The sequence below is a fragment of the Cupressus sempervirens genome, chromosome 10 (assembly GCF_028749045.1).
Source record: "Cupressus sempervirens isolate cs-2001-9-10 chromosome 10, ASM2874904v1, whole genome shotgun sequence".
Taxonomy (NCBI): domain Eukaryota; kingdom Viridiplantae; phylum Streptophyta; class Pinopsida; order Cupressales; family Cupressaceae; genus Cupressus; species Cupressus sempervirens.
Window position 1 is genome coordinate 871,195,897 of NC_143127.1, and position 25,229 is coordinate 871,221,125.

The 25,229-nt window shown below is 35.6% G+C and overlaps 1 protein-coding gene across 1 annotated transcript in view; it reads right to left on the bottom strand.

Annotated features, from left to right (window-relative positions):
- Positions 1 to 675: 675 nt before the first annotated feature.
- LOC149536784 (GPI transamidase component Gpi16 subunit family protein) overlaps positions 676 to 25,229 on the bottom strand; it is a 73,944-nt gene continuing 49,390 nt past the window's right edge. Inside the window, exon 5 of the mRNA XM_089804143.1 lies at positions 676 to 1,461. Within this exon, the coding sequence (XP_089660269.1) occupies positions 1,298 to 1,461 (164 nt within the window). The 3' untranslated portion in view covers positions 676 to 1,297. The remainder of the gene's footprint in view (positions 1,462 to 25,229) is intronic.

Below are 25,229 nucleotides of genomic sequence, written 5' to 3' on the forward strand. Positions count from 1 at the left end.
AGTAGCAGCCTCAGAATCTGGGTTTACTAGTGATTTTCTTTTTGTTTCTGATGATAGCTCCTTCCATATTTAAAGTCTTTGTCAGCACACTTGAACTTGAAGCTGACCCAAGCAGTGTAGGGGCAGCTTTGAAAGTGTCGTGTCAAAGAGTTTCCTTGTTCACAGGAGTCTCATGCTTGGTTTATCTCATCATTAGTTCACAGATGTTAGATGTCATTACTCGTGTGTAGGTATATTGCTGGGGAATACTAGTCCTCACACAATATCAGTAACCAATGCTGATAGGCCAAATTTCACATACAGTTACAGACTCAATTTGTGCTTTAGTATTGAAACAATAGTATAACTAATGAAATGCTCAAATCTGGTGGCTCAAATAAAACACAAACAATAATTCCCAGGCAGCGTAGGGGCAACTTTGAAAGTGTTGCATCAAAGAGTTTCCTTGTTTGTAAGAGTCTCATGCTTGGTTTATCCCGTTATTAGCGCACAGATGTTAGATGTAACGTATAGGTACAGTGCTGGGGAATACTAGTCCTCACAGTATCAGTAACCAATGCTGAGGCCAAATTTTATATATAGTTACAGACTCAATTTTTGCATCAGTATTTAAACAATATTATGACTAACGAAATGCTCAAATATGGTGGCTCAAATAAAACAAATACAATAATATGAGCTTCATTAAACAGTATTTCTTCATTTCAACAGAATGTCCTTGACAATAGATATGGGATTGAAAGGCAGATTTTCTCTCGTCTTCTTGCCATTTCTTGGTGCTTAGCTATGTTCACATATTGAATCACCATCCCTCCTACTTTGTGTGGATTGATTTCTTGTTCATCCTTTTAAGTGTTGATGGATGAATTCTTTTCCATATGTAATTCAACAGAGCACAAATATTTTCAATGCAACTCTTGTTAAAGGTCATAATTAAGAGTCAACTTCTTTGTCATTCTCTTAAAGTACATAGTATGGATGTCGTTATATTTATGGTCCTCTTGTCTCTATCTGCCAACCTGAAAAAGATAAATGAAATTAAACTGCATACAGAAGATATTGTACATGGCCGACTCTAGAGACCCACATTTTTCTTCCCAAAAGAAGATATTTCCAACATTGCGTGGAATTCCCATGCACCATATATAGACCAAATTTAATACAACCACATAAAACCAATAGAAAAATTGCTGAAATTTAGACAAATGGTCCCATCAACCATCGGGAAAACAAGTGCTGTTTTTTCTATTCTTGCTACTTCTTTGTGGAATCTAGGATCAACAACTAGAGCAATGATTTATGAGGAACTTAAATAAAAATGCAATGAAACTGCAACCAAAACCACCAACAAAACTCTATGGAGCTTTAAGCCTGATGAAGATGAGTCTTGTGGCATTCCCTTAAACCTGGAGGAAAGTTTAGACACAAATTGCTTTAAACGTCCTCCCTTTGCTGCTGCTTCTGCAGTCAAAGAAAATTGACAACTGTGAAAATCATAAATAATGGATGGTGTTCATCATTTTTCAAGTCAAACTAAGCACCAAATCAATGAACTCAATGGACGGGCTTCATCTTTTTCCACATATCAAATTAAGCCCCAAATCTATGAACTCACATAGACTAATAGAACAAATTTGTCAGAATTTACCCACCATTATTAATAGTTTCCATTTACACAACCCAATCATATCATTGCTTATAATCCTATTCAAACAGCTCTCATTCCATTGAATTTCCTCTCTATCTAACATAGATACAATCCAAAAGATCACCAAATTTAATAATTTGCTTGCCTCCTTTAAGATCTATTTCAAACACCATGACCAGAGCATTAATCATCAACCTATTTATTGTTTACACAATGCTTTGCTTCAATTATCCTTTTTCTTTATGTTGAAACATTTCAAAAAAGATGACACTATTGCACAGACTAGCAAAATATTTGCGGCAGACTGGAAAAAAACTTATGCAGACCCTATTCAAAAAACCATTTTTTTTGAAGGATTAGTTGATTGGCACATGCTATAAGGAGGTTGGAATCAACCGATGCAGATAAGCTGAAGGAAATAGGCTTTCAACCGACTAGAAACAAATTATTCCCAGTCAGATCCAAACTGAACTTGGACTATTCATATATATAGGCTTCTCAAATGCCTTTTTCATAACAAATACCCTAATGGACTGGGAAATCTTACATAATGAACTGAGAAGCAACATTTCAAAACTACTTTCTAGATTTTATACATCATAAAATGTAATTGAACAGGCATGTTCATTAAAAAATGGCACCAAAAAGCAAAGGAGTTTGCAAATCAATATAGCATGCAGATAAACAAGCCGAAAACTATCATGATCAAATCTTTAATCTATAGCATTGAAACGATGAAGTGGCAAAAAGAAGATAAACAAGCTGAGAACTGACATTGTCAAATTCAAGGAAGAGAATCAAGAAAATAACAATAAGAGATAGTAACACAAAATTATATATCCTGATTCCTGACCATTTATTGGAATAAAAAATGCAAAAACTTGTGCACTTTTTACTAAATCGCCTTGAAAGTGCCTCGAATTAAAATTAAAATATTTTGGAATCGGAATTAGAATCGGGTGTCCTTTTGAAAGATGATGTTTTCTGTCCCAGAATCACCTGGCTACATCAGCTGACATACTCAAGCAATTCTGAAACGGAAGGGTACAATGGTAAACAAATCTACATCCATGGTCCTATCAAAGGGTGCAGGTTGTGGAACGTATATTTGGATTTGCAATGGATGAGCTGCAAGATACATAAGCTCATATGAATGGATGGAAGGCCATGTGTATGGTATTCCTGGCATGGATATCAAATCTTGCCCGTGCAAGAAGGATTCACTTGTTCCAACATTTTGAGTGCTAGAATCTATCCAAGAGCAAGACCAAGCAAATGCAATGGTTTCCCATAGATCAAGTCATTCTTCACCAACGAAAAAACCTAGTCATGAAACTCCACTGCTACCTAGGTCCTGCACCATATCCTAAAAATTTCATTTAGTTGTGATAGCAAACAGCCCATATTTGGGCACCCATGAGTCCAATACACTTGAGAATGAAAGGGCTACTAGAAAATTCATTTCAAAATGAATCCCAAAAAAATTGTCCAATGAAATGCAAGATGCATTTCACAAATGGGTTGTCTTTCAATGTTGTTCGATCACCATTCAGGATTCCTGGACTGAAATAGGGGTTTCCTTATTTCTAATTGATGGAAGGATGACAAAAATCAGCCTTCAATAAATGTGATTGTGGGGTCCTTAAAAGGAGAAACATTTCTGAAAGTGGTTGATAGTGACAGCTGGTGATGGGTGAAGGATGTGAAAATTATCATTAGTATCCACAAATAGATCAGTGAAGAAGTGGGGCCTAAAAACATTGTTCAAATCATACCAAACAATGCAAAATCTACGTAAGAGGATGAAAGTGCCACTAAAAAAGTCATTTCAAAATGATACACAAGAAATTGTTTTCCAGCACATGGAAAGATGCATCTAGTAAAATGGGTTGTCTTTCCATGTTGTTCAACTGCCATGTTGTCAAGAAATGGAGAGACTTAATGAGGCTCCAAAATGGTACAAGAAATGTAATGTCTCCTTTTGGTATATATCTAGTTTTGCCCAAAAAATAACAAATCCAAAAATAACGGTTATCTTTCCACAGTCCATAGATTGTAATGCAAGTATGCTTTTGGAAATAAACTGTGCATAGCATTTCCGATCGATGGTTCGGATCACACTCAGTGATCCATCATCAGGGAAAAAATGATTTATTTGTTTACAGATGATGAATCACTGAGTGTGATCTGAACCATCAATCTGAAAAGCTATGCACAGTGTAATAGCAAAAGCCTACTTGCATTAAAATCCAAAAATACAATTTATTTGCAAGAGTACGTTTTCACTAGATTACACAATAGTTATTGAATTTAGAAAAATATAGCCAATTAACATCAAACAAATGATAATGAAGTTTCCTACTGTAAACCTGCACACTATGGCTTTGAGCATATTAGAAACTTGAGGAGAAAGTACTATAGGATCCTCCACAAGCATGCCCAAAAGTGTTGAACAACCAACCAAGTCAATCCGACCCCTTGGCCCACAAACAACCAACTCGATGGGTGTCTACTTAATTGGGAACCCATACTCTTGTATTTACCTATTGCATTTCCTTCCCAATTTCTAATATGATTGCTTTATCAAAATCCAACAAATAATTAGCACTCTTAAATCCTGGATGGAATGGCAGTGTAATTCAATTATAAATAAATTAAAGACTTCAGAGGAGATACCATAATAAAAAATTAGACTTACCCCTGTTGCATACCGATTACTTGTGAAAATATAAATTGCTGCTTTTTCTGGATTGAATTCAGATCTCAAAATCTCTTATATGATTGCTCCAATTTTTTATCCTTTGTGGATGCTTATTCAAATGACGTGTCCTTCCTTTTATATTTCTTATGTAGAGAGAGACATACCTTTTCAATAACATCCCTTTCCCTTGGCAAGGGTTACAACTTTTTAAGGTTGAGCACTACCTTTAACAATACTCAGTTGGCCTTAAAGGTATCATCATTTTTTTACATTTCTTATTCCCCTTACCTAGTCAATCACTTAGAACTACTGATATTTGATTTTTCTTCCTTGCTGGGTCAGCCTCATAGAATAACCCACCAATAATTATTTATTTTCCTGGGCTTAGTTGGCCCTCTTCCAGTAACTATTAATTTTTTTTTTTCTAATATTAGTTGACCTTAATTGCCAATGCCCAAATTAAATTGTTATTTAGGGCTGTGATTCATCTTGTAAGGTATTGCCATCAGCCAGGGGCATGACAAGGACCCAAGTTTTGAGGTGTGTTGCAGATTAACATCAAAGAAGTCAAAACATATAGATGATTCACTGCGGCCCATTAGAGGAATCCTTTAACAGTTTCTTATTAGGTTCTCCCAAGGTCCTTCCCAAGCAGTCTGAGTCCCTATGGGTCTTCCTATGAAGGACCACAGAGAACTTGAGGTGTGATAGAGAGACCCTGGGTATACCTAGGCCAAACCCAAGGAAACCTAGGAGGACCCAAGTGTTGCCCCCCACCCAAAAAAATACAAATAAAAAATGCCCGCATACATAATTTCACCCTTATGTGATAAAATTGTGAAAATATCATGTGTCATGAAGGTTTATCACATTAGAAGCTTGATTACAGTAAGGGAGCAATGAGGACTTGTGACCTAACTCATGAGTGTGTTGAATTAGACATTATTGTTGCACAGTTTACCAGAAAACCTATCTACCAAAAATGCTAAGAATGATAAGGCAGGATGGCCAAATAGGTATGCATGTCTATAAACAAATGTAGTAACGGATGTGGCTGCAAGGCACCAACCCCAACTGCAATGCCTTGGTAGCCTCAAGAGCTCTAAGATTAATAAATGAAAATATTGATGTAGAACATTATATGACTAAACTCCCTGTCCAACAGATAAATGCTTCAAAGAATCCTAGAGAAATAAAATCCAATTATTTTCTTATTACAAGAAAACAAGTTGGGAAATAAGCATGAGGACTATGACTTCCCTTTCTTTCTTGATAGAAAGAGAAAATATTACTAAGGCAGTCTAGGTATTGTGAGGTTTTCACGCTGTTGGTTAATGAATTTGTCCTCAATTATGCTATGCATTCTTGACTTTGTAATCCCCTTTTAGAACAAACTTGACAACCAACAGTTGAGCTAACTAAAATCAGTTACCCTCTGAATTGATGTACAGCTCCCTTTGTACAATATTCAATAAATTATTCAAACATAAAATAAATTTGCAATTCTACTTTCACCAGAATGTAATATAGGCAACTTCAATTCACACAAACATGCAATGAATGTGAGATTCAACACAGACAATCTTAATAGTCAAAGCGCACAAACTTTGCTCGACTTTCAATCAAATCAATTAATATAAAGTTATAAACTGACAAACTGATTAGATCCATTCAGATACATGATGGAATTTCAAAGATGTAAACAACCATTCCATTGAGAAATAAATCCACTTAGAGATTTCTTCACACTGATTCAAATGCACAATTTAGAACTCACAACCATCATTTACTCATTTCATTCACACGAGTTTTCACTCAAAATACGATATATTGTATCAGCAAACAGAAATCGAGTCTATCAAATGATAAATCACACCAAAATTCGGACATTTCCAAAGTTTTTTCAAAACTAAATAGAAAACAAAGGCTAACTGTCTTTAAACGAAGAGCTACCTAACTCTCCCAGTCTGGATGGTTTTCAAGCCTTCTTTTATCAGAAATTCTGGGATGTTTAGAAGGATGACTTGCTAGGGGTTGTTGAGGAGTCCAGATCAAGTGGATTTGTATTGATGGATTTCAATAACATTGTGGAGAAAGAGGAGTCTTTTGAAAAATGTATAAAATCATCACTACATTGTAATCGGCTCAAGAAGGTTTTGAACAGGCTTATCTCCTCTGAACAGACTGGTTTACTCCCAACAGAAACATTGTTGAAGGCATATGCAGGGTTCACAGGGGCTTTCTATTGGTTCTGGAAAAAATTGCTTTTGATAATAGATGGATCAATTGGGTCGAAGGTATGACAGCAGATTACAGAGCTTCAATTCTAGTTAGGAAGCCCTCAAGGATTCTTCCATACTTCTCATAGTTTGAGGCAAGGTGATCCGATCTCCCCTTTCGTTTTCATTTTAGTGGTTTAAGTTTTACGAAGAATGATTACAATAAACAGAACCACAGATTATGGAAAAGGGCGGAAGTTTCTCATGGTGTTGAACTGGCATCTCACTCCCAATTTGTGGATGACACATTTTTTATGGGAGAGGCTACTTTAAAAGAGCTAAGAGAAATACAGAAGGTTTTGGATTGGCATAATCAGAGATTCTCTTTCAATACAGCAGAGAATTTACAAAACAAGATTGCTAGGATTTTTGGGGTTCGGATCGGGAAGCCACCTGGTAAACTTCTTGGGGTTCCTTTGTTTGCGGGATCTGGGAAAGCTGATTTGTGGAACAAGCTAGTTGAAGGATGTGCGGGAAGGATGGAAGGCTGGAATAGTCATTGGCTGACCCTTGCTGGCAGAATTTTAATTTTGAAAATGGTGATCTCCACGATGCTGATTTTCTCAATGGCATGTCTTAAAATCCCGGTGAAAGTAATCCGAATGGTGGAACAGCGCATGAGAAAGTTTCTTTGGAACAGGAATAGAGACCAGGACAAGGTTCCTCTCTTAGCTTGGGATCAAATTTGTAAGCCAAAGGAGAGTGGAGGGACTCAAATCAAATGAACAAAACCATAAGGGCGAAGCTTATTTGGGAGATGTGTAAAAAACCAAATCAGAGGTGGGTACAAATTTTATGGCCCAAGTATCACAACAGTAATGACAGAAATTTTGACCATGCGAGATCCTCCTCATGGGTCAGCCTTGTGGAACTTCATAGTTAGTTGTAGAAGGGTCATCACTGGTCACCTGACTTGGCAGATCGGAAATGGGAGCAAGGCCGATTTCTGGGAGGATTTGTGGGAAGAGCAGGAAAGTATCACGAAGGTAAATGTGGCTCAGAATACCATCCAGATCACACAGAGGATGGGGCAAAAAGGTGTACAATTTTGTTGATTTGTAGAATAGTGAAGAAGGGGAAGTTTGTAAGTGGAAGAATCCAGATGTCTTGGGGCTCAATGATGAAGATTTAGGAATATCCTAAAGCAGAGTACTATAGCCTTGACAGAGGATCGTGATGAGATGGTGAGGTGTGGTTCAAAGGGCAGTGACTATTCGGTCAAGATTGGATACTCACTGCTGGAGAATGAAGCTCCACAGGAGGAATGGGCCAGGCGTATAAGCTGGAACAAATTTTGCCTCTTGAAGGCGCCTTTGCTTGGTTGGTTGGTGGGGGAAGGATATTGACTGGAGAAAAGTTGCAACATATTGGCTTTGCAGGTCCATTTAAGTGTTTTTTATGCAATAAGGAAAAGGATACTTTAGATCATCTTCTTCTCAACTGCAAATTTTCAGAATTGTTGGAAATTTGTCCTTAACAGGCTGGGGTGGCCAGGCCCACTTCCACAATCTATCAAGGAATGGATCATTTCATGGTCAGTTCCAAAAGAGAAATCTACATTTGATGCCTTCAACAGTTTTGTGGGAAATCTGGAAAGAATGGAATAGAAGAATGTTTCAAGAAAAGGAAGAGGATCTAAGCAGATTTTTGAGGAGATTGGAAAGGGCAATTTTGCAATTGATTAGCAATGCAGCATCTCAGATTAATGTAACTAAGATTCCCTTTACCTCTAATGACACCAAGATTCAATCTCAATGGCCCTTGGTGAAATTTAGGTCCATTCAGGGGCAAGTGAGAATTTATCCTCTTTGCTCAAGTGATAAGAACGTAGTTTTGATTCCTCTGGAAAGGAGATGGATGAAGGTAAATTTGATGGTGTCTCAAAGGGTAACCCAGGCCTTTCTATTGCAGGCTCTCTAATAAGGGATGAGCAAGGGAATATACAGTTGATTGGAGTCAAAAAGCTACCAGTAGGGACACACAATGAGGCAGAGAGCTTGGCAGCAATACTCACGATGAAATTAGCAGAGTAGTTTGGGGTAGGAAGTTGCACATGGAAGGTGACTCGCAGAACGGGATAGCAAAAGGTGAAATGGAAGCATGACATCTAGAAAAAGCAGAGCTCTCACAGAATCATTTGAAGAATTTAAACTAACACATGTTTGAGAGTGTCTAATGAGGTTGCAGACAACCTTTCAAATGTTGGTGTGACTCTGCATGATCAGAAGAGTTGGTAACCCAGGCCTTTCTATTGCAGGCTCTCTAATAAGGGATGAGCAAGGGAATATACAGTTGATTGGAGTCAAAAAGCTACCAGTAGGGACACACAATGAGGCAGAGAGCTTGGCAGCAATACTCACGATGAAATTAGCAGAGTAGTTTGGGGTAGGAAGTTGCACATGGAAGGTGACTCGCAGAACGGGATAGCAAAAGGTGAAATGGAAGCATGACATCTAGAAAAAGCAGAGCTCTCACAGAATCATTTGAAGAATTTAAACTAACACATGTTTGAGAGTGTCTAATGAGGTTGCAGACAACCTTTCAAATGTTGGTGTGACTCTGCATGATCAGAAGAGTTGGTTGAAGACTTCTGAGGTATTCAAACTTATATGTTTATTTTAAATTTAAATAGTGATGGAAAGTTTGACGGGAGTGCCAAATTTGAAGTGAGTTGATTGTATTCAATTGTGGAGTGCCAAAAACCTTCCACAAAGCAGATTTGACATTTCAGGTATTTAAACTTTTAATGTTTATCTTTGACATTTGCCATTGATCAATGATCAAGTATCATAGCCTCATACTATGAAATGATTTAGTTTTACAATTATGTATATTTCTCTTATTTGTTTGTATATATAATGCATATATATATATATATATATATATATATATATATATATATATATATATATATATATATATATATATATATATATACGCACACGAACCCATATGAACCATAATTAAAAAATATCATGAACCCACATACCAGGTTCTTGTATCCAAACCCGAATCAAAAACTTAGACGAGAACCTTTTAAAATTCAGAACAAAGATGCCTGGAATATTCCCTATCGCACGATGCCTTCTTTATTATTTTCCTTTACCTCTTTGCCACACACTTTTTTTCAATATACAAGCAACCTTGAACCTTGAACCATTTGCAAATTGATTTAAAGGTTCAAGTTCAACATCAAATCAATACAACTTAGCATACTCCATACTCATTTCAAAATAAGACTTGAGACTTGGGAAGTGGCAAAACATATAAGCACTGGACGACTTTAGACCAACATAACATTGACCTTCGAACATTTGAACCATGATGGAAAGTTCAAAGGTTCAAGTTTGCTTACCGGCAGGACTGCCTTTTCACATATTAGATTATTTTAACGAAGTCCTAAGACATACCCACGTAGGGGATTAACTTTGAACCAAATAACTATTGAAGTTTGTACACAGGTTCAAGTGGGAAGTTCACAGGGACACTTTAGTATTTAAAGGCTGAAAAATGAAATAACTTTACAACAAAACAGAAATGACTTGAAAAAATACACACCAAGATAGAATCAACACAAGCTATGTTTTCTTAAAAGGGAAAACTAGGAAGAATTTAACTTGTGTAAAAATAAGGAGTAACACACACCATTTCCCCATTGCAAATGGGAACCCCCTCTTTTTGCTTTGGCAGTAGTAGTAATGGTCTAAGGTGGTCTTTGTAGCAACTTTCAAGTCTCCAAGTCAATTAGCAACTTCAGCTCACTGGGTAGTCAAGTCAATCTGGTATGTGAGCAAATTTTGGAAGGTCAAGAAAAGGTTATGGGGAAAACAATGATGGAGGCATGCTAAATCCTCGAATTTGGCTAAGTCTCAGATATTTTGCAAACTCTCAAAATCTAAAATCTTTATTATATCTCATGTGAACCTTAAACAACTCTCAAAAATCCTAACATAATTATATAAAATATAATTTGAAGTATAAGAAAGGAAGAAATTGTACTTGAAATGTTATATTTTATTGTGAGGTACTACCCTGACCCATCCTAGCACTTTTGACATTTTGCTTTTTGATTATGTTAGTGACACTATTTTGATACATTGGGTTCTCTTGGACAGTGATACTTGATTATGCAGACTATGTGATGATTCCATGTGATGCTATTATCATGTTAGGACATACCTACATATTTTGGCTTATGATTTCTATGTCATGGTTATTAATAGAAAGAAACTGAAATTCTGCATTTAAATTTGATTCCTATACTAGTGAATGTGAGTCAACTCTAAGAATTGGAATAAGTAGAAGTGATCATGATGTATTATGTTCTGCAATATAGATTAGAGAAAATCAACGAATCTGGAATATGTGGATGTTAAGTTTTGTGATTTAATTTTGAGATGTTGTAGATACAAGTTTATGTATTGGTTATTTTATCATGGATATTGGAATTTATGAATATGATGTTTTTGTTATCATGTACATTGGTTTCATGTATACCTCATCTTGGACTACTGATATTTTGCATGAGTGTGCAGGTAGTATAACCATGCAAACTATGGAGAACCTTTGCTAGGTGAATTGTTGTGCAATTCCTTGTGAAGCCAGGTTGTCCCTAAGGAGGGACATGACCTAATTGTAATTGTGTTTTAATTGTAAATTGTGTTGATATGAAATGTGTAATTGTTAAATGTAATCGTGAATATCCATGTTGTCATGTCTTGTGGTTGTAAAGTGATATGCACAATGTGGTGTCAATTGACACATGTATTGTGATGTGGCATGCCAAGGTGATTGGAGTTGGGTAGAGAAATAACCCTTGAGTAACCATTTAGGAGTTCTATGTGAGATTTCTTGTTTAGAGAATCAAGATGGTTGTCCCATCACCCAATTTTGTAGGTCAGCTCTTAGTGGACTTTTGGAGGGTAGAATGTAACCCTAGAAGGTAGTTTAGGGTGAAAATGACTTGTCCCATGTGTACTATGGGTTAGGGGGTATTTCTAAGTGTTGATGTTAGTTTTTGTACCACTACATAACATATAGCAATTAAACACTTGATATGGAATATCAAGTCCTCAATTCCTCTCTTAAAAAGTTAATACTTATGAAGACATAAGCAAGAACTCCAATGTTCCTTACACCTGTGGATACTAACTGAGTATATCGATGTGATTTGCTGGTAATCACGTAGGCGGGCTTACATTATTAATTCGAAGATAACTTGGCGGTACTTCGCTTGCTTGACTCATTTTTTCTCTTTGATCACTTTCACTTTCAACTACTCCTACCACTAAATGCTTATTGCTCTACTACTACTTCCTATGGATGGAGAAATTAGGAAATGGACGGGGATCTGACCAAATGAAAGTTTGCCAGCAGCACTACCTCCATTGGTGCAATGATTCTAAGGGATACACTTAGGATTTTCACACTAACACCTATCTTCCAACCCAACTTGAAGTACAAGCTGAAAGATGATATGCAAGTAGAACTTAGGAGCGACTAGACTAGATTACCACACAAGGCTTCCTAACAAGCCACTAGGATGCTAGTGGCCTAGTATACAGGTCCCTATCAAACATTCACTAACATCACCATACAATTAGCCATCTACTTCTACTCTAACAACATGAAATGTAATCCTACTTTATTTTGACAGATGAGAAGAACCATGCAATACACCAAAATGATCATGTATATCCACCATGCAAGCCACAAGAATGAATAGAGAACAATTTTGATAGTATTTTGGCAACAATTCTCCAACATAACTCCCTCACAAATGAGAGCAAAATGACCTTATATAGAGGCTCCAAGTTACAATGAATGGCCGAGATTAAGAGGCAAAATCAAGGGCCAAGATTATATCTTACAAACCCTAATTAGGGTTACCATTATTCAACCAATTACATGAGGGCACCAACTTTGTGGGCCAATGAGAAAATTACAATAATTTGTCAACCAATGAGAACATAGGACACTTGGCATGTTTTGATTGCATGCACATGAAAGTGCCACCTCATCAAACTTATCTTATAAATTTATTCAATCCTTGAGATAAGGTGAAGCCTTGGATGATTGAGCTTGTCCTTAGAAACTTTCTCATCACCACTTGAACTTGCTCATACTTGATGTCCTAACCTTGAAAGGATGAGGTCTTCATGCACTTGGGGTAATCTTGGCTTGGCCTCAATGGATGCCCTGGATGTGAACTTGTTTGCAACTTGAGAGCCTTGCTCTTGGCCACTAAATTGAAATCAGACTTAACCTCCCCCATTATCCTTGCCTTCCTTAACCTTCCCATTCGAATCCAACCAAGCTAGCTTGCACGAATAGCCAAGACTTGCCTAGCCTCAAATATTTTCAAATCTCTTCTACTAATCCGCTCTTTCTTGAAATTGCGGGGCTTCTTGAATCTCAATCTTCAATCAAATTCGCCCTTCACCCGATTGCATTCTTCACCAAAGCTCGCACTTCAACCTTTGCTAGCTTGCAATCAAATAGAAGGGCTAGGACCCCATGTGTAATTGCTTCTAGTTTTGCACTGCCCTAAGTTATAATTCTAGATTTTCACTTATATTTCTAGCCCAATCAAATTTGCCCTTTACATTTGCAATTTCATCAATAAAGTAATACATCCAATTCTCGAATTGCATACCTTGTGAGACACCCATGACTCAGTTGAGCAGCACAATGAGGTCACCATACTCTGATTTGAAGTCTGATCAGGTGAATCTTGATGACTTGGTGACTCCCTTCTTGCCTTCGTGTAGCCAATCCTGCTTTAGGTGAATGAAATAAGCCTCTTGGTTATCCTAAAATGACTTGGCTGCCTAATCCATCATTTGTCTCTCAACTGTATCATGGTTATAGTGCCACTGTTGGTGTCACAAACTTGCTTCAATTTCGAGAAGAAGGCGGTCTTTGACATCATGTCTTCCTTTGTAACATCCTGTTTTCCCAGGTCTAATCTATCATTCAACATACTCAAGGAATACAGTTACTTCTTCGTTTCATAGGAAGACAGTTATATCATTCATGTTCATGTGAATAAGATTTACCGTTAAAAACAGTTATACAAAATTTCTTAACTAAAAACTTGAATTACCATCAAATGAAAATTACTACAGAAATTGAAAACCACATACCTCGGTATACTGAGTTCGAATCAAACTAGGGATGCTTCTGCAACCACCCGAGTTAGTCCACAAATACACTATAACAATTTCATAGGATGGCTATCATCTACAAACCACTATCTTAAAACTGAAATAATAATTTTTTTTTAAAAATAAATACCACTATATTTTAAATTAGGTCATCACATACCACTATATCAATTAGGGCATCATTTACCTTCGGTTCATTTAGGGCTTTTGATACCTCTATCTCACTTAGGGCTTCCGCTACCACGGATTCATCTAGGGCTTCCGATACCACTAATTCAAATAGGGCTTCCAATACCACAGATTCAATTAGGGTTCCGATACCACTATATCATTTAGGGTTCCAGTCATCTCTCAAATCATTTAGGGCTTCAGATTCCTTTTCCTCTAATTACTTAACTGTGACATTATCTTAGGATTAGAAAATATACTTATATTTGTTATTCATATATATGAAAGTAAAATGATGATAACAATGAAATACTTCAATTTAATCTTACCTCTTCATAAATAAAAATAATATTACCTGTTTCCAATAAACAATTGAATGCATAGCTTATCTCTATCTAACGCATATCCAACATCTTGAGAGAGGTGAAGCATTGTCAGGGGCTTAACCACCCAACCTCGAACCTCAACATATCCCCACACAATCTCTAACGAGAAAGGCCCTCCCTACCCGGAATTGACAAAGAACATCTTACCATCCATTGGGCTTCCTGATAATTAACTTCACCATACGACTTGGCAACAAGCAATCACAATAACAGGAATGTGCATGAGCTATTAATTAATTCATATTATTGGTGAATATTGAAATGTCATAAATAATGCTGATTCATATTATCGATGATTCCTTTCTTTTCACCTCCTCACCCTATTCAGGCCTCCAAGCCGATGATTCCCAGGTGTTATCAGGTTAAAGATCACAATGACATTTTTCAACTTCTTCACCACATACTGGCATCTTACCTGGTGATTTCCTTCTAGTTTCATTATCTCATTCTCAGTTAAATTTATATTACAGGATGGATCTGATTCTAAATTGGGTTGATTTACTTTCTTATCATGGATCCGAAGATAATTCAAGTAGCTCTAAATATTCGGACATATATATATATATATATATATATATATATATATATATATATATATATATATATATATATATATATATATATATATATATATATATATATATATATATATATATATATATATATAAGAAAGAATAAGAGAACAAACTTTTTAATTTCAATGTCATATCAAATTTGGATGTATTCCGATTTAAACAACTTTATCTGAGTTTACAGCATGGTTCTCAAATGAATAAAAACAAAATACAAATGTTGTAAACATATCTATCCTTTCCTAACATCCTTAACATCGGAAATTAGCTTATCTCAGTTATAAACAATATTTCAATTTGTATAATAAATTTGATCAGAGAAGAAGAGCCTTCCAAGGAAGATTTTCTGAATACTGCACATTCGGAGATGAACAGATTTAAACTGGAACAATACTATGGCAGCCGAATGATCTTGGAAGATTATAAATCTTGGAAAAGATGGTAGCCGGCTTCAAACATTACATTCATTATTAATAAATTAAAGGTAGAATGGAAATACGTATGGCTCCCTTCACAGTTCGTTTTTCTCTATGACATACCTTTAAACAACAATGAATATGCGAGTAGACTTACATTGGTTTAGACCTACGACTGACTCAGCAACACGTTGAGATTCGGAAAACATTATAATCAGAATCCTTACTTGACTTTAATGCAATATACCTATTTTTACTCCTTTAACATTAACTTAACAAAAGCCAGATTTTTGCACCATTGTTCCATAAACTGTAGTATCAACATTTCAAATTTAACAAACCATAAACTAAGAGTTTCTTTCGTATTACAAATTAGAAGTTTCCAACCAACAAACATTATGCAAATAAAACCCGACAAACCAAAATTTCTGAATCAAATTCTCAGCAGCCAATGATTGATGCAATTCACAAATCAGCAAGAGTCTTTCTTTCATTTGATAGGATCTGAGTACTGAGCGCAACAAGGTAAAAGTTAATTAAACATAATTCGTAAAACAAGAAATTTATTTTGAACTTAAAATAGTCAGTGATTCAGACAATTTGCATACTATCAAGGGTTTCTGTTATATAGCAAGATTGAAGGCGCAAACCAAAAGATCTCTCAAAAAAAATCACAATCGAATATTTCAAAATTCGTAATAAGGAGCAATTTATCTAAACTCAAACAAAAATTCAAGGGTTTTCCTTAACGAAAAATATAAACAATTTTCAAGTTTTGAAACGGATAGCAATACACACAAAGTTCGAAATTTTCTTGACGGCTTCTTCATGCAAATATCAACTGATCCGAAATTTGCATTTTTTCCTCCCATTCAAACAAAGTTGGCTACCTTAAAAACTTAGTGGAGACCCCTCGGCTTCCCATCTGTTTCCAAGAAGTCTATACGAGTACATTAAGAATTTCGATTTGAAAAATGAGGAAAAAGAAATAAAGAGAAGTTGAAAGGTTCTAAGACAAATTCAAAATTGCCAAAAAGAATTATAAAATAAAATCGATTAATCATACCAAAGGTTAATCAATTAAAATCAAGACTATTAAAAAGAAATAATAAAGTTGGAAAATTATAATTCGAATGTCATTATTATAATCTTATATGTAACATTACTTATTAATTATTAAATTATATTGGTGCCAAATTATTTTATACATATATTAAATGCACGTATTTAAATTGTTATTAAAATAATACGATGATAGATAAATTAAAATCCTTTGAGCGATGTTTTATATTTTAATTAAATTATTTCTTAAATAACTCATGCAGTTCCACAGATGTAATCTGTTTCAAATCGCTAGATCCTTTACCCGTCTGCCCAGTGATGGTGATACCCTGCCTAATTCTTTTTCTGACAATGCTTCCATTCCTTTGACATGCTCCCTACAAGGAATTTCTCTATAATTAAATTATAAATTATATAATCATAAGTAATCATAACAATTATCCTTGCATCTTAATTCCCTGAATTTGCAATAAACGATCAACTAACATGTCATCTTCACTTGAAATCATAATGACTATCTTACCATTTCGCCGGATTATATCAAATTAAACTACCAACTGACTTCATGTGAACCTCAACGTTTATATTTCAAGCTAGGTCAAAAATTGGGATGTAACATCCTTGTCTTTTTTGGTATACGTTCCATTAGAGTTCTTGCTTGCACTAACATCTACCATCCTAAACACTTATTTTTGCCCCTTCGTTCTAAGTGATATGGACTACCCTTACCGATCTCCAACCTTCTTTCTATCGATGGATTCTAACTTATTTCTGCCTCGCCAAGTCTTATCACTACACTTATCAATCTCCAATCTTCAACTTAGGGGTGGGACTACCACTTATTTCTGCCTCTTTGTTACCTTAGGATGGACTACACTTATATCTCCCAACTTCATTCGTAGGGTGGTCTAGCTTATTTCTACCTCGCCAAATGTCCTATCATGGAATCTACACGCATCTCTCCAATCTTCAACCTATAGATGGGATGATGAAGTGGTGGATGAAAAGTACAAGCAAGGGAAAAGGAACAAAACCAAGCAAGAACAAGAAAGAGACAACCTTGCCCTTAGAGCGGCCTCCAAACATGGAATGAAGTTCGTCCTTCTACCAACAAAGAACACCTTTGGAAATTTGTCCAGCATGTGAAATTTAGTCCTCCAAGCAAGAATGTGAAGTCATGGCAAGTGAACTAAGACCTTGGAATTCTGTCCACCTTATGCAAATACTGAAAATGCTTATTAAAACTCCTTGTCTAGGGTACCAAAATGTGTGAAAATCTACCCTTATGTTGTCCAAATCAGACTTGATCAAATTCTGAAAATTGTCGTTGAAATACTTGATCTAGAGCACAAAACAATGTCCTCAAATCTGCCTTCAATATCCTTCAAAAAAGTTGCCAATAGTAGAAGATGTCAATGAAAATTGCTAGAGTTTGGTTATGACCCAGCTAGGGCATGAAGTGCAGCAATAAAACTTGTCAAATCAGGCACTCAAATTTGTCATAAATGATATAAATCAGACCTCCAAAACACTATCCAAATTCTGTCCAAAATGCCCTAGAAGTTGCTGCCAATAAAACTCTAACATGCACATGCAAATTGCCCAAAATGAAGGTGCTCAAATGTGATGGATTTTGCTGCCTTATGAAGGCTGGAATTGACACCAAAGGATCAGATCTAAAAATGAATCAAATGCTGCCCAAAACAGTCCACAATGGAGGCACCAAAACCCTAGATGCTAACACATGCCTGAAAACCCTAGCTCACTGCCTATGAACAGATCTGATATAAAATTGCAGCCCCTTTGCAAGAAAAAAAAATCAATCCTCCACTAAAGTCGCCCAAAAATCAAGCCTCCACAAAATTCGCCCAAGCAAGAAAAACCTAAATTTGCCTCAAAATCGCCTAGAGCATAAATTCACCCAAGATGGAAAAAGGGAAAAAAAATGCCTCCAAGCAAGGAAAATCTGGTCCAAGAAGAAAATCGCCTAGGCTGGAAATTGCCTCTCCACAAATTTCACCCAACACATGAGGAGAAAGATGAAATGAGAAATGAAAGAGGGAGTCTCTCTTATACCAACATTTCACTAATCCTCCAAGCTGGCCGACTTGCCCTAGAGGAGAACAAAATTAAATTTGTGCCTTCAATCATGACCTAGATTTAAATGCATCATTAAAATTACCTCTTCCATAGTGAAATTAGCATTTTAATTGCCGGTTAGGACCAAAATTGCAAAATAAAATTAAGAAAGCCTTGGAGATATTAAAATTTCCATTTAATAACATTTCAATAATTAAAATATCATTTAAAATTGGATTTAGCAAGCTAAAATCGATTTTCAACTTTAATTTACCAATTTTTTTAAAAAAATTAAAATCTTCAAGGCAAATCTAACCAATTTAATGCAAAATTTTGCAATTTAATCCATTTTCGATTTTGCAATGCAATTAAAAAAAAAATTTACCAAAATAAATCATTTCTCTAACATCCAAAATCGATTTTTTCAATTCAATTTCACTATTTCAAAATTTTCTTTTCACCAAAAAAATTTAAAAATTTCCGAAACAATTAAATCCAAAAAGATTTTTTATTTTGAAAAAATGCTCAAGATTATATAATTACATCCAATTTTCAAAATAAATTGTCTAATTTCAAAAATTTGTAAATTTATCCTGCCGAATATTGTTCTATTCATCGAAAAAAATGTCGTCTTTGAAATTTGTTCGGCCTAAGGATAAAATTGCCAGTTCTAGAAAATCAAGCTAAGACCACATGAAAAATAAATTTAACCTCCTCCCTCTTGACCCGAAGGCGTCCAAGGCGTAAAATTTTCTAATATCAGAAATTTTTGGACTTCAAAAAATATTTGCTAAGGCAACTGAAAAATTCCAAAAATCTGCGAAAATTGCCAAAGGCTTGCCCGAAAAAGGGGGTCCCCAAAAATTTTGGGGCAATGGTGTGAAAACCTCGCAATAGTAAGCTATTTGAACTTTCCAAAACACAATGATGACCCTTCAAAAGTGCCTTAGAAGAGAGTGGCGAATTTTTGGGCTAGGAAGATGCCTGCACTAATTTTATCAAACCAACACTCGTCGATCATAGAAATTCTCTATCAGCAATTGTTCAACTACATGAAGATGCTACGAATGATTCAATTGGTTAAATATGGAGTTTATCCTTCAGTTGTGCCAAGTCGTACATGACTGCAATTTCTCCATGTAAAGGGCCTCCTCATAAAAACAATAAGACCTACACGGGCTGCTTGATTTCTAAGGAGGTAGATGATTAAATGAAGATTAAGGACTTGGACATCGATGTAGTTTATGACTGGCTTCTTTGGGATCACGATGACTCTGGACATGACAATGTAGCACAGTAAAAATTTGACAGGAATGTTGATATTAGAATGGAGCAACAAAAGCTAGAGTCACTCTTCACCAATATGATGTTAGTGCCAACAGATATGGATACAATGACGGTGATGGAGTGCGATGCGCTTGGATCCGTGTTGATGTAAGATCATCCTCATGGAAGTGGCAAGATTCACCTAAATGATGAGACTCCAAAGTAGATTGGCGTGCATGATCCCATAAAGGTTTTGGATTGGAACCTCGATGTGTTTTATGATTGGCTTCCATGGGATCCTAGTGGTTTTAGACATAGCATTGTTTATATCAAAGTGGCACATCGAAGGCCTATTGGTGGTTCACTCATCTCAATTGAATTCAATTATGCTCATGTGATCTTGAAGATATATGGAGTTTCCAGTAGATATAGTTATCTGTGTTCGCACATGGTTTGGGATCCTAGAGTTTGTGGATCGCTTGAGCACAAGCAATCTTTGGGCAGCGCAGATTTGTAATGCCCCCAATTTTAATAAAATACTTTAAATAATTAACGGTCCCAAAATTTAAATAGCACTATTTGGACCTCTAATTATTTAATAAAGAAGCCTAATTTTTATTAATTATTCGTAGGTGTTTGCCATGTCAACATTCTTTTGTAAACCCTTTGGAGTTTTATCCTAAGGGGTATTTATGTGCGGCATGTAAGAAGTTGTTAGCATGCGATTTAGATCATTTCTTTGTATTACGAATTCCAGTTAGTGTTCAGTATTATTCACCATTTCGGAAATGGAAGATCTTGCCTACTTGGCTATTCCAAGTTCAGTGGGATTCAACCCTCACCTTATTTCGTCTTTGTATTATTACTTTGCTTTGGATGTGGCACATCAAGAGGGCCATCTTTGTCTGCAAATATAATTAATGAATATCAATGTCCGACATCTTTTCTTGTCTGGCATATATCTTGCACAATTGGTGTTCTAATATCATCTTATCTGACACACAACATTGGACCTCACTCATTCATAAATAGCACCATTTGCATGACTTACAAATCTATTAACTTTCTGAAGACCTAATTCAAACCAAGTACAAACACGGACCACAATTTACCAACACCCCGTACGGCATCCTTGTTGCACCATATCCCATTTGGGTCAAGTTCTCCTTTGGATCAAGTTTCCCTTTGGATTGAGATCTCCTTCAGATCAAGTTTCCCCTTGACCAAGATTCCCCTTCGGATCAAGATCCCCTTCGTATCGAGATTCCCTTCAAACCAGATTCCCTTTGGATCGAGTTCCCCTTCGGATCAAGTTGCCCCCCCAGATCAATTTCTCCTTCGCGTTGAGTTCTCCTTTGAGTCAAGTTTCTCTTCAAATTGAGATCTCCTTTGGACCGAGTTTCCATTTGCATCGAGATTCCCCTTCGCATCGAGATCTACTTTGGGTCGAGATCCCCTTCGGACCGAATTTACCTTCAGATTGAGATTCCCTTAGAATTAAGCTCTCCTTCAAGTTGAAATCTCCTTCAGACCAAGTTTCCCTTCTGACTGAGATTCCCTTCGGATCGAAATCCCCTTTGGATGATCCCCTTCGGAGTGAGATTGCCTTCGGACAGAGATTGCCTACAGCCAAGATTATCTTGGGAACGTTACAGAAATGAACACACTTCGAACAAAGAGAAAGATAAGTTTTCAACGAGATCAAATGAAGTTCCACGAACATAAGAGAGTGATCCACGATAGGTCCTCATCAGGTAAACAACTGCACGAAACGAAATAACACAAATGGCAAGGGTGTAACATCCCCTTTTTCCCAACCTTAGCTAACAACTATCACATCATTGAAGATAGTTACTATTGTTGAAGTATAGCATCAGTCAAAGTGATATACTCATTACATTGAGTATTTGTATTCATGGTTTATATGAACATTGTTTTATGTCTCATATTATATATAGAGAGAGAGAGAGAGGTCTATGTATTCATAAATTACTTAGCTAATTGGGCTCTTATGATCAAAAGAGACTATTGTGTTATGAAGTTCTTGAATATAATTGTTTCACCACCACATGTCTCTATGTGACATGACTTTGTTGTAGCCTCTGTCGGATTGATTTTATCAAAGCTATCTCATTGATGATAAATTATTCTTAAGATAAGTATCTTATATAGAATATATATTATGCGTTATTATATTATTATATTATTATATAGTAATATAATATTATTTTACATGTATGGTTAATATATTAATATTATATATATGTTAAAAGGTGAGTTATACATATAGTTATTTATCAACTAAATGGTGATTAACTATCGAGACATGTCTCTTCATGTCTCTTGAAGAGACATGTCTCCTCTCATATTTATATGAGATTTCAAGTATGCATTTGGAAATCATCAATTACAATGGCCATGATTCTACATTTGTAGACGATCTTAGTTACTTTAACATGGTATCAAAGCCAACTACAAATGTATCAAAGGAAAAAGAAAAAAAGTGAACATGACATTTTTGGAATAGACTTTATGCAGTAGACAGATCTGTTGGAAAGGTGTTAGATCCTTTCGAGCAAGTGTTCCCTGCATTCAGTTATATGCTCCTCTGTGATTAATTGATATATAACTATTATCACTTAACACCTGTGCACTCAATGTGTGTCAATTAGAGGCGTGTAAGGCTTCAATAACTTCTCAATAAACGGTGGCATCATCAACATTTTGTTAAATGGTTTGAATGAATTGTTTGTGTTTCCATATGTGGGGATTGATTTCCAATCAGACTGCTACCATGATGACGAGCTGCGTGGTTTGAGGAATGGACCTCAAATTTCAGATTTTGTAACCTGTATCTTTACAGATTTAAGATACTTGCAGCAAATTCAATGGTTTACAACCATTGGTATCATAACAAATTGGATTTGGACATGGTGTCCTTCTGAGGATATTTTCCAGGGTTGATAAAGCATATATAACCACTTCAAGACATGGTGGTGACTGCAGTATTTTATTTTGAGACACTCAAGCCACAGACACATGTAACATGGTGTGAAATATTGCCTGTCAAAATAATCCCATATAACAACAGTTAGTCTAATCACCCACTATGTGATGATAAAATACATCACTTTGAACATCTATTATCTGCATCATGTTACCCATATCATCCGAAATAAGAGATGCAATAAGCAGCGTTGAATAGGAAAGAAGGCACCCGTGGGGTGTATGGGCCACCTAGGATCTAATCAAAGTTGATGATTGTGATAAGACAGGTTCCCCAACTCAACAGTGATGAGACCATGCCAGCAGAGGCACTATAAAAACTATATTGTGGTCTACCATTTTGGATATAGAAGATTGCAATTAAACTTCCACCAGGCGAGCAATGATTGTGAGAGAATAGAGCTTGGAATATGTTTACTGAGGGTGAATCAAATGCTAAGTTAAGGATATAGAAACAAATACTACCCTCCACTGAGTGATATCTATCAAAAGACAATTGAATATAGGTTAAGGGAAGTATGTTACCTTGAACCATTACTAGAAAATCGATTTGATAGAAGATATTAAATGAGCAACAATTTGGAGTATTGAAAAGGGTTGAATCCGCATTTTAAATAGACACACTCATACGTGGTCAAGGTAGATTGAATGTAAGGAAAGAAAGTTTTAATGAGCCACATAAATCCCCATCGGTTGGTGGCAACATGGGAAGGAAGACCCATCATCCAACTAAGAAAATAGATGGGAGACAATATTCACACAATGCTAATCCAACAAACCTCATAAGATAAACAAAGAAATCCAAGAAAAAGGAGATTATAACAAAGCTATACATATAATAACATATGAGATAAAAGAGAGAAGTGAATCCAGCCATAGCCATTCAACCACAAGAGGTATTTGATATCCAAATCAATATTTTATTAGTTAGAAAAGATAAGGTAAGTATCTATCTTTTTTCATCTTGAATATGTTTTTAAGTGAATATTGGTTGAGAAATGATTATAGGAATATAAATGGTAATACATCATTTGTATATTAAAAAACAAATAAATAAAAATTAAGCACTATGTTATCTCAAATTTATTCTTGAAAATATTAATGAAGAGTTATGTTGTTGTTAGTAATAGACATGAGTTAGGTTATTAACATTAAAATTAACATTATTATTTGTATTTCAATATGTACTATAAGAGCTATGTGCCTTGATCCTTTCCGAGAATGTTCTTGTAGGAAAACGAGGGAGACTACCATTTTAGTAGAGGCAACCTTGAATGAGAGGGAATAAATATAGGCTATGATTATGTCAACCTTCAGCGATCTTGATCATATTAATTCAGAGGGAGTAAACCACGTTGTGATAGACTCACTAATGATATAAATTTGGAATACAAGAGATTGCATGATGTGCGTAATATAGGTTTAATCAAAAGATCAAACAAATACTTTTGCATGAACAAAGTAAAATTGAGTTGTTGTGAGACATTAATGAAGCTTTTAAGAATTCATTTGAACCATCTACGAGTCTCTCTTTGATGAATGAAACTCGACGTTTGAGTTGTAGAATCATTCATGTGGCACAATTATACTCAATCTAGATATTGGCGTATCGTGGATGAGTTTGCTTCTACTGTTAAGCTCAATGAATGTTTGGATCCTCAATGGATGAAAAGAGCAAGTTGGAACTGAGAAAGAAGTTGGTAGCATATTTGATGTGATGTAAAAGTGTTCACCGATATAAGAGTGGGAATTTTACATTGTGGGGAGAATGATAACCAATGTTCCATTCCCACTCGAGCATAAGAAGGCAGTTATAACAACTATATTACATATTCATGAGCATGAGAAGGCAGTAATAACAACTATATTATATTCATGTGAGAGAGGTTAATGTTTATAATCAGTTTAACAAAAATATATTAACTAACAATTGAAAGAGTATTCATTCAACAAATATAATGAATATAACTGTCATCGTAACCAACCATTACTTAATGGATGAGAGATCTTTTCTACTAATAAATGTACATAACTTTTCATAATCACATGAAGACAATTTCACAAGTACTTTACATATTCAGATGGAAGAAAACCAACGGCTATAACCGAAAAGTTGAAAAAAAAATAACTGATTAAACGATATTAACCATCTAACATATCTTCAACTTGAAATTGCAATTTCATAAAAGAAAAATACTTGTTACTAGTAGATATTTGAATGTATATCATATATTTGTCTTGTGCAAGTCTTGGCATCTGGTGGAAAGGAGAAGCATTGCCAAGGGCTTAACCTCCCAACTGCGGACCTTTAAATTTCCCCACACAATCTTTACTGAGAAAGGCCCTCCCTACTGTGGGAATTAGGTTTGGGACACCACTATCCAACAACTGAGCATCCTGGTGTTAAAGTGTCAACCCACTGCTTGACTAGACAATAAGACCTATATAATGGACTACCATGAGTTGACACAAGTCTTTAA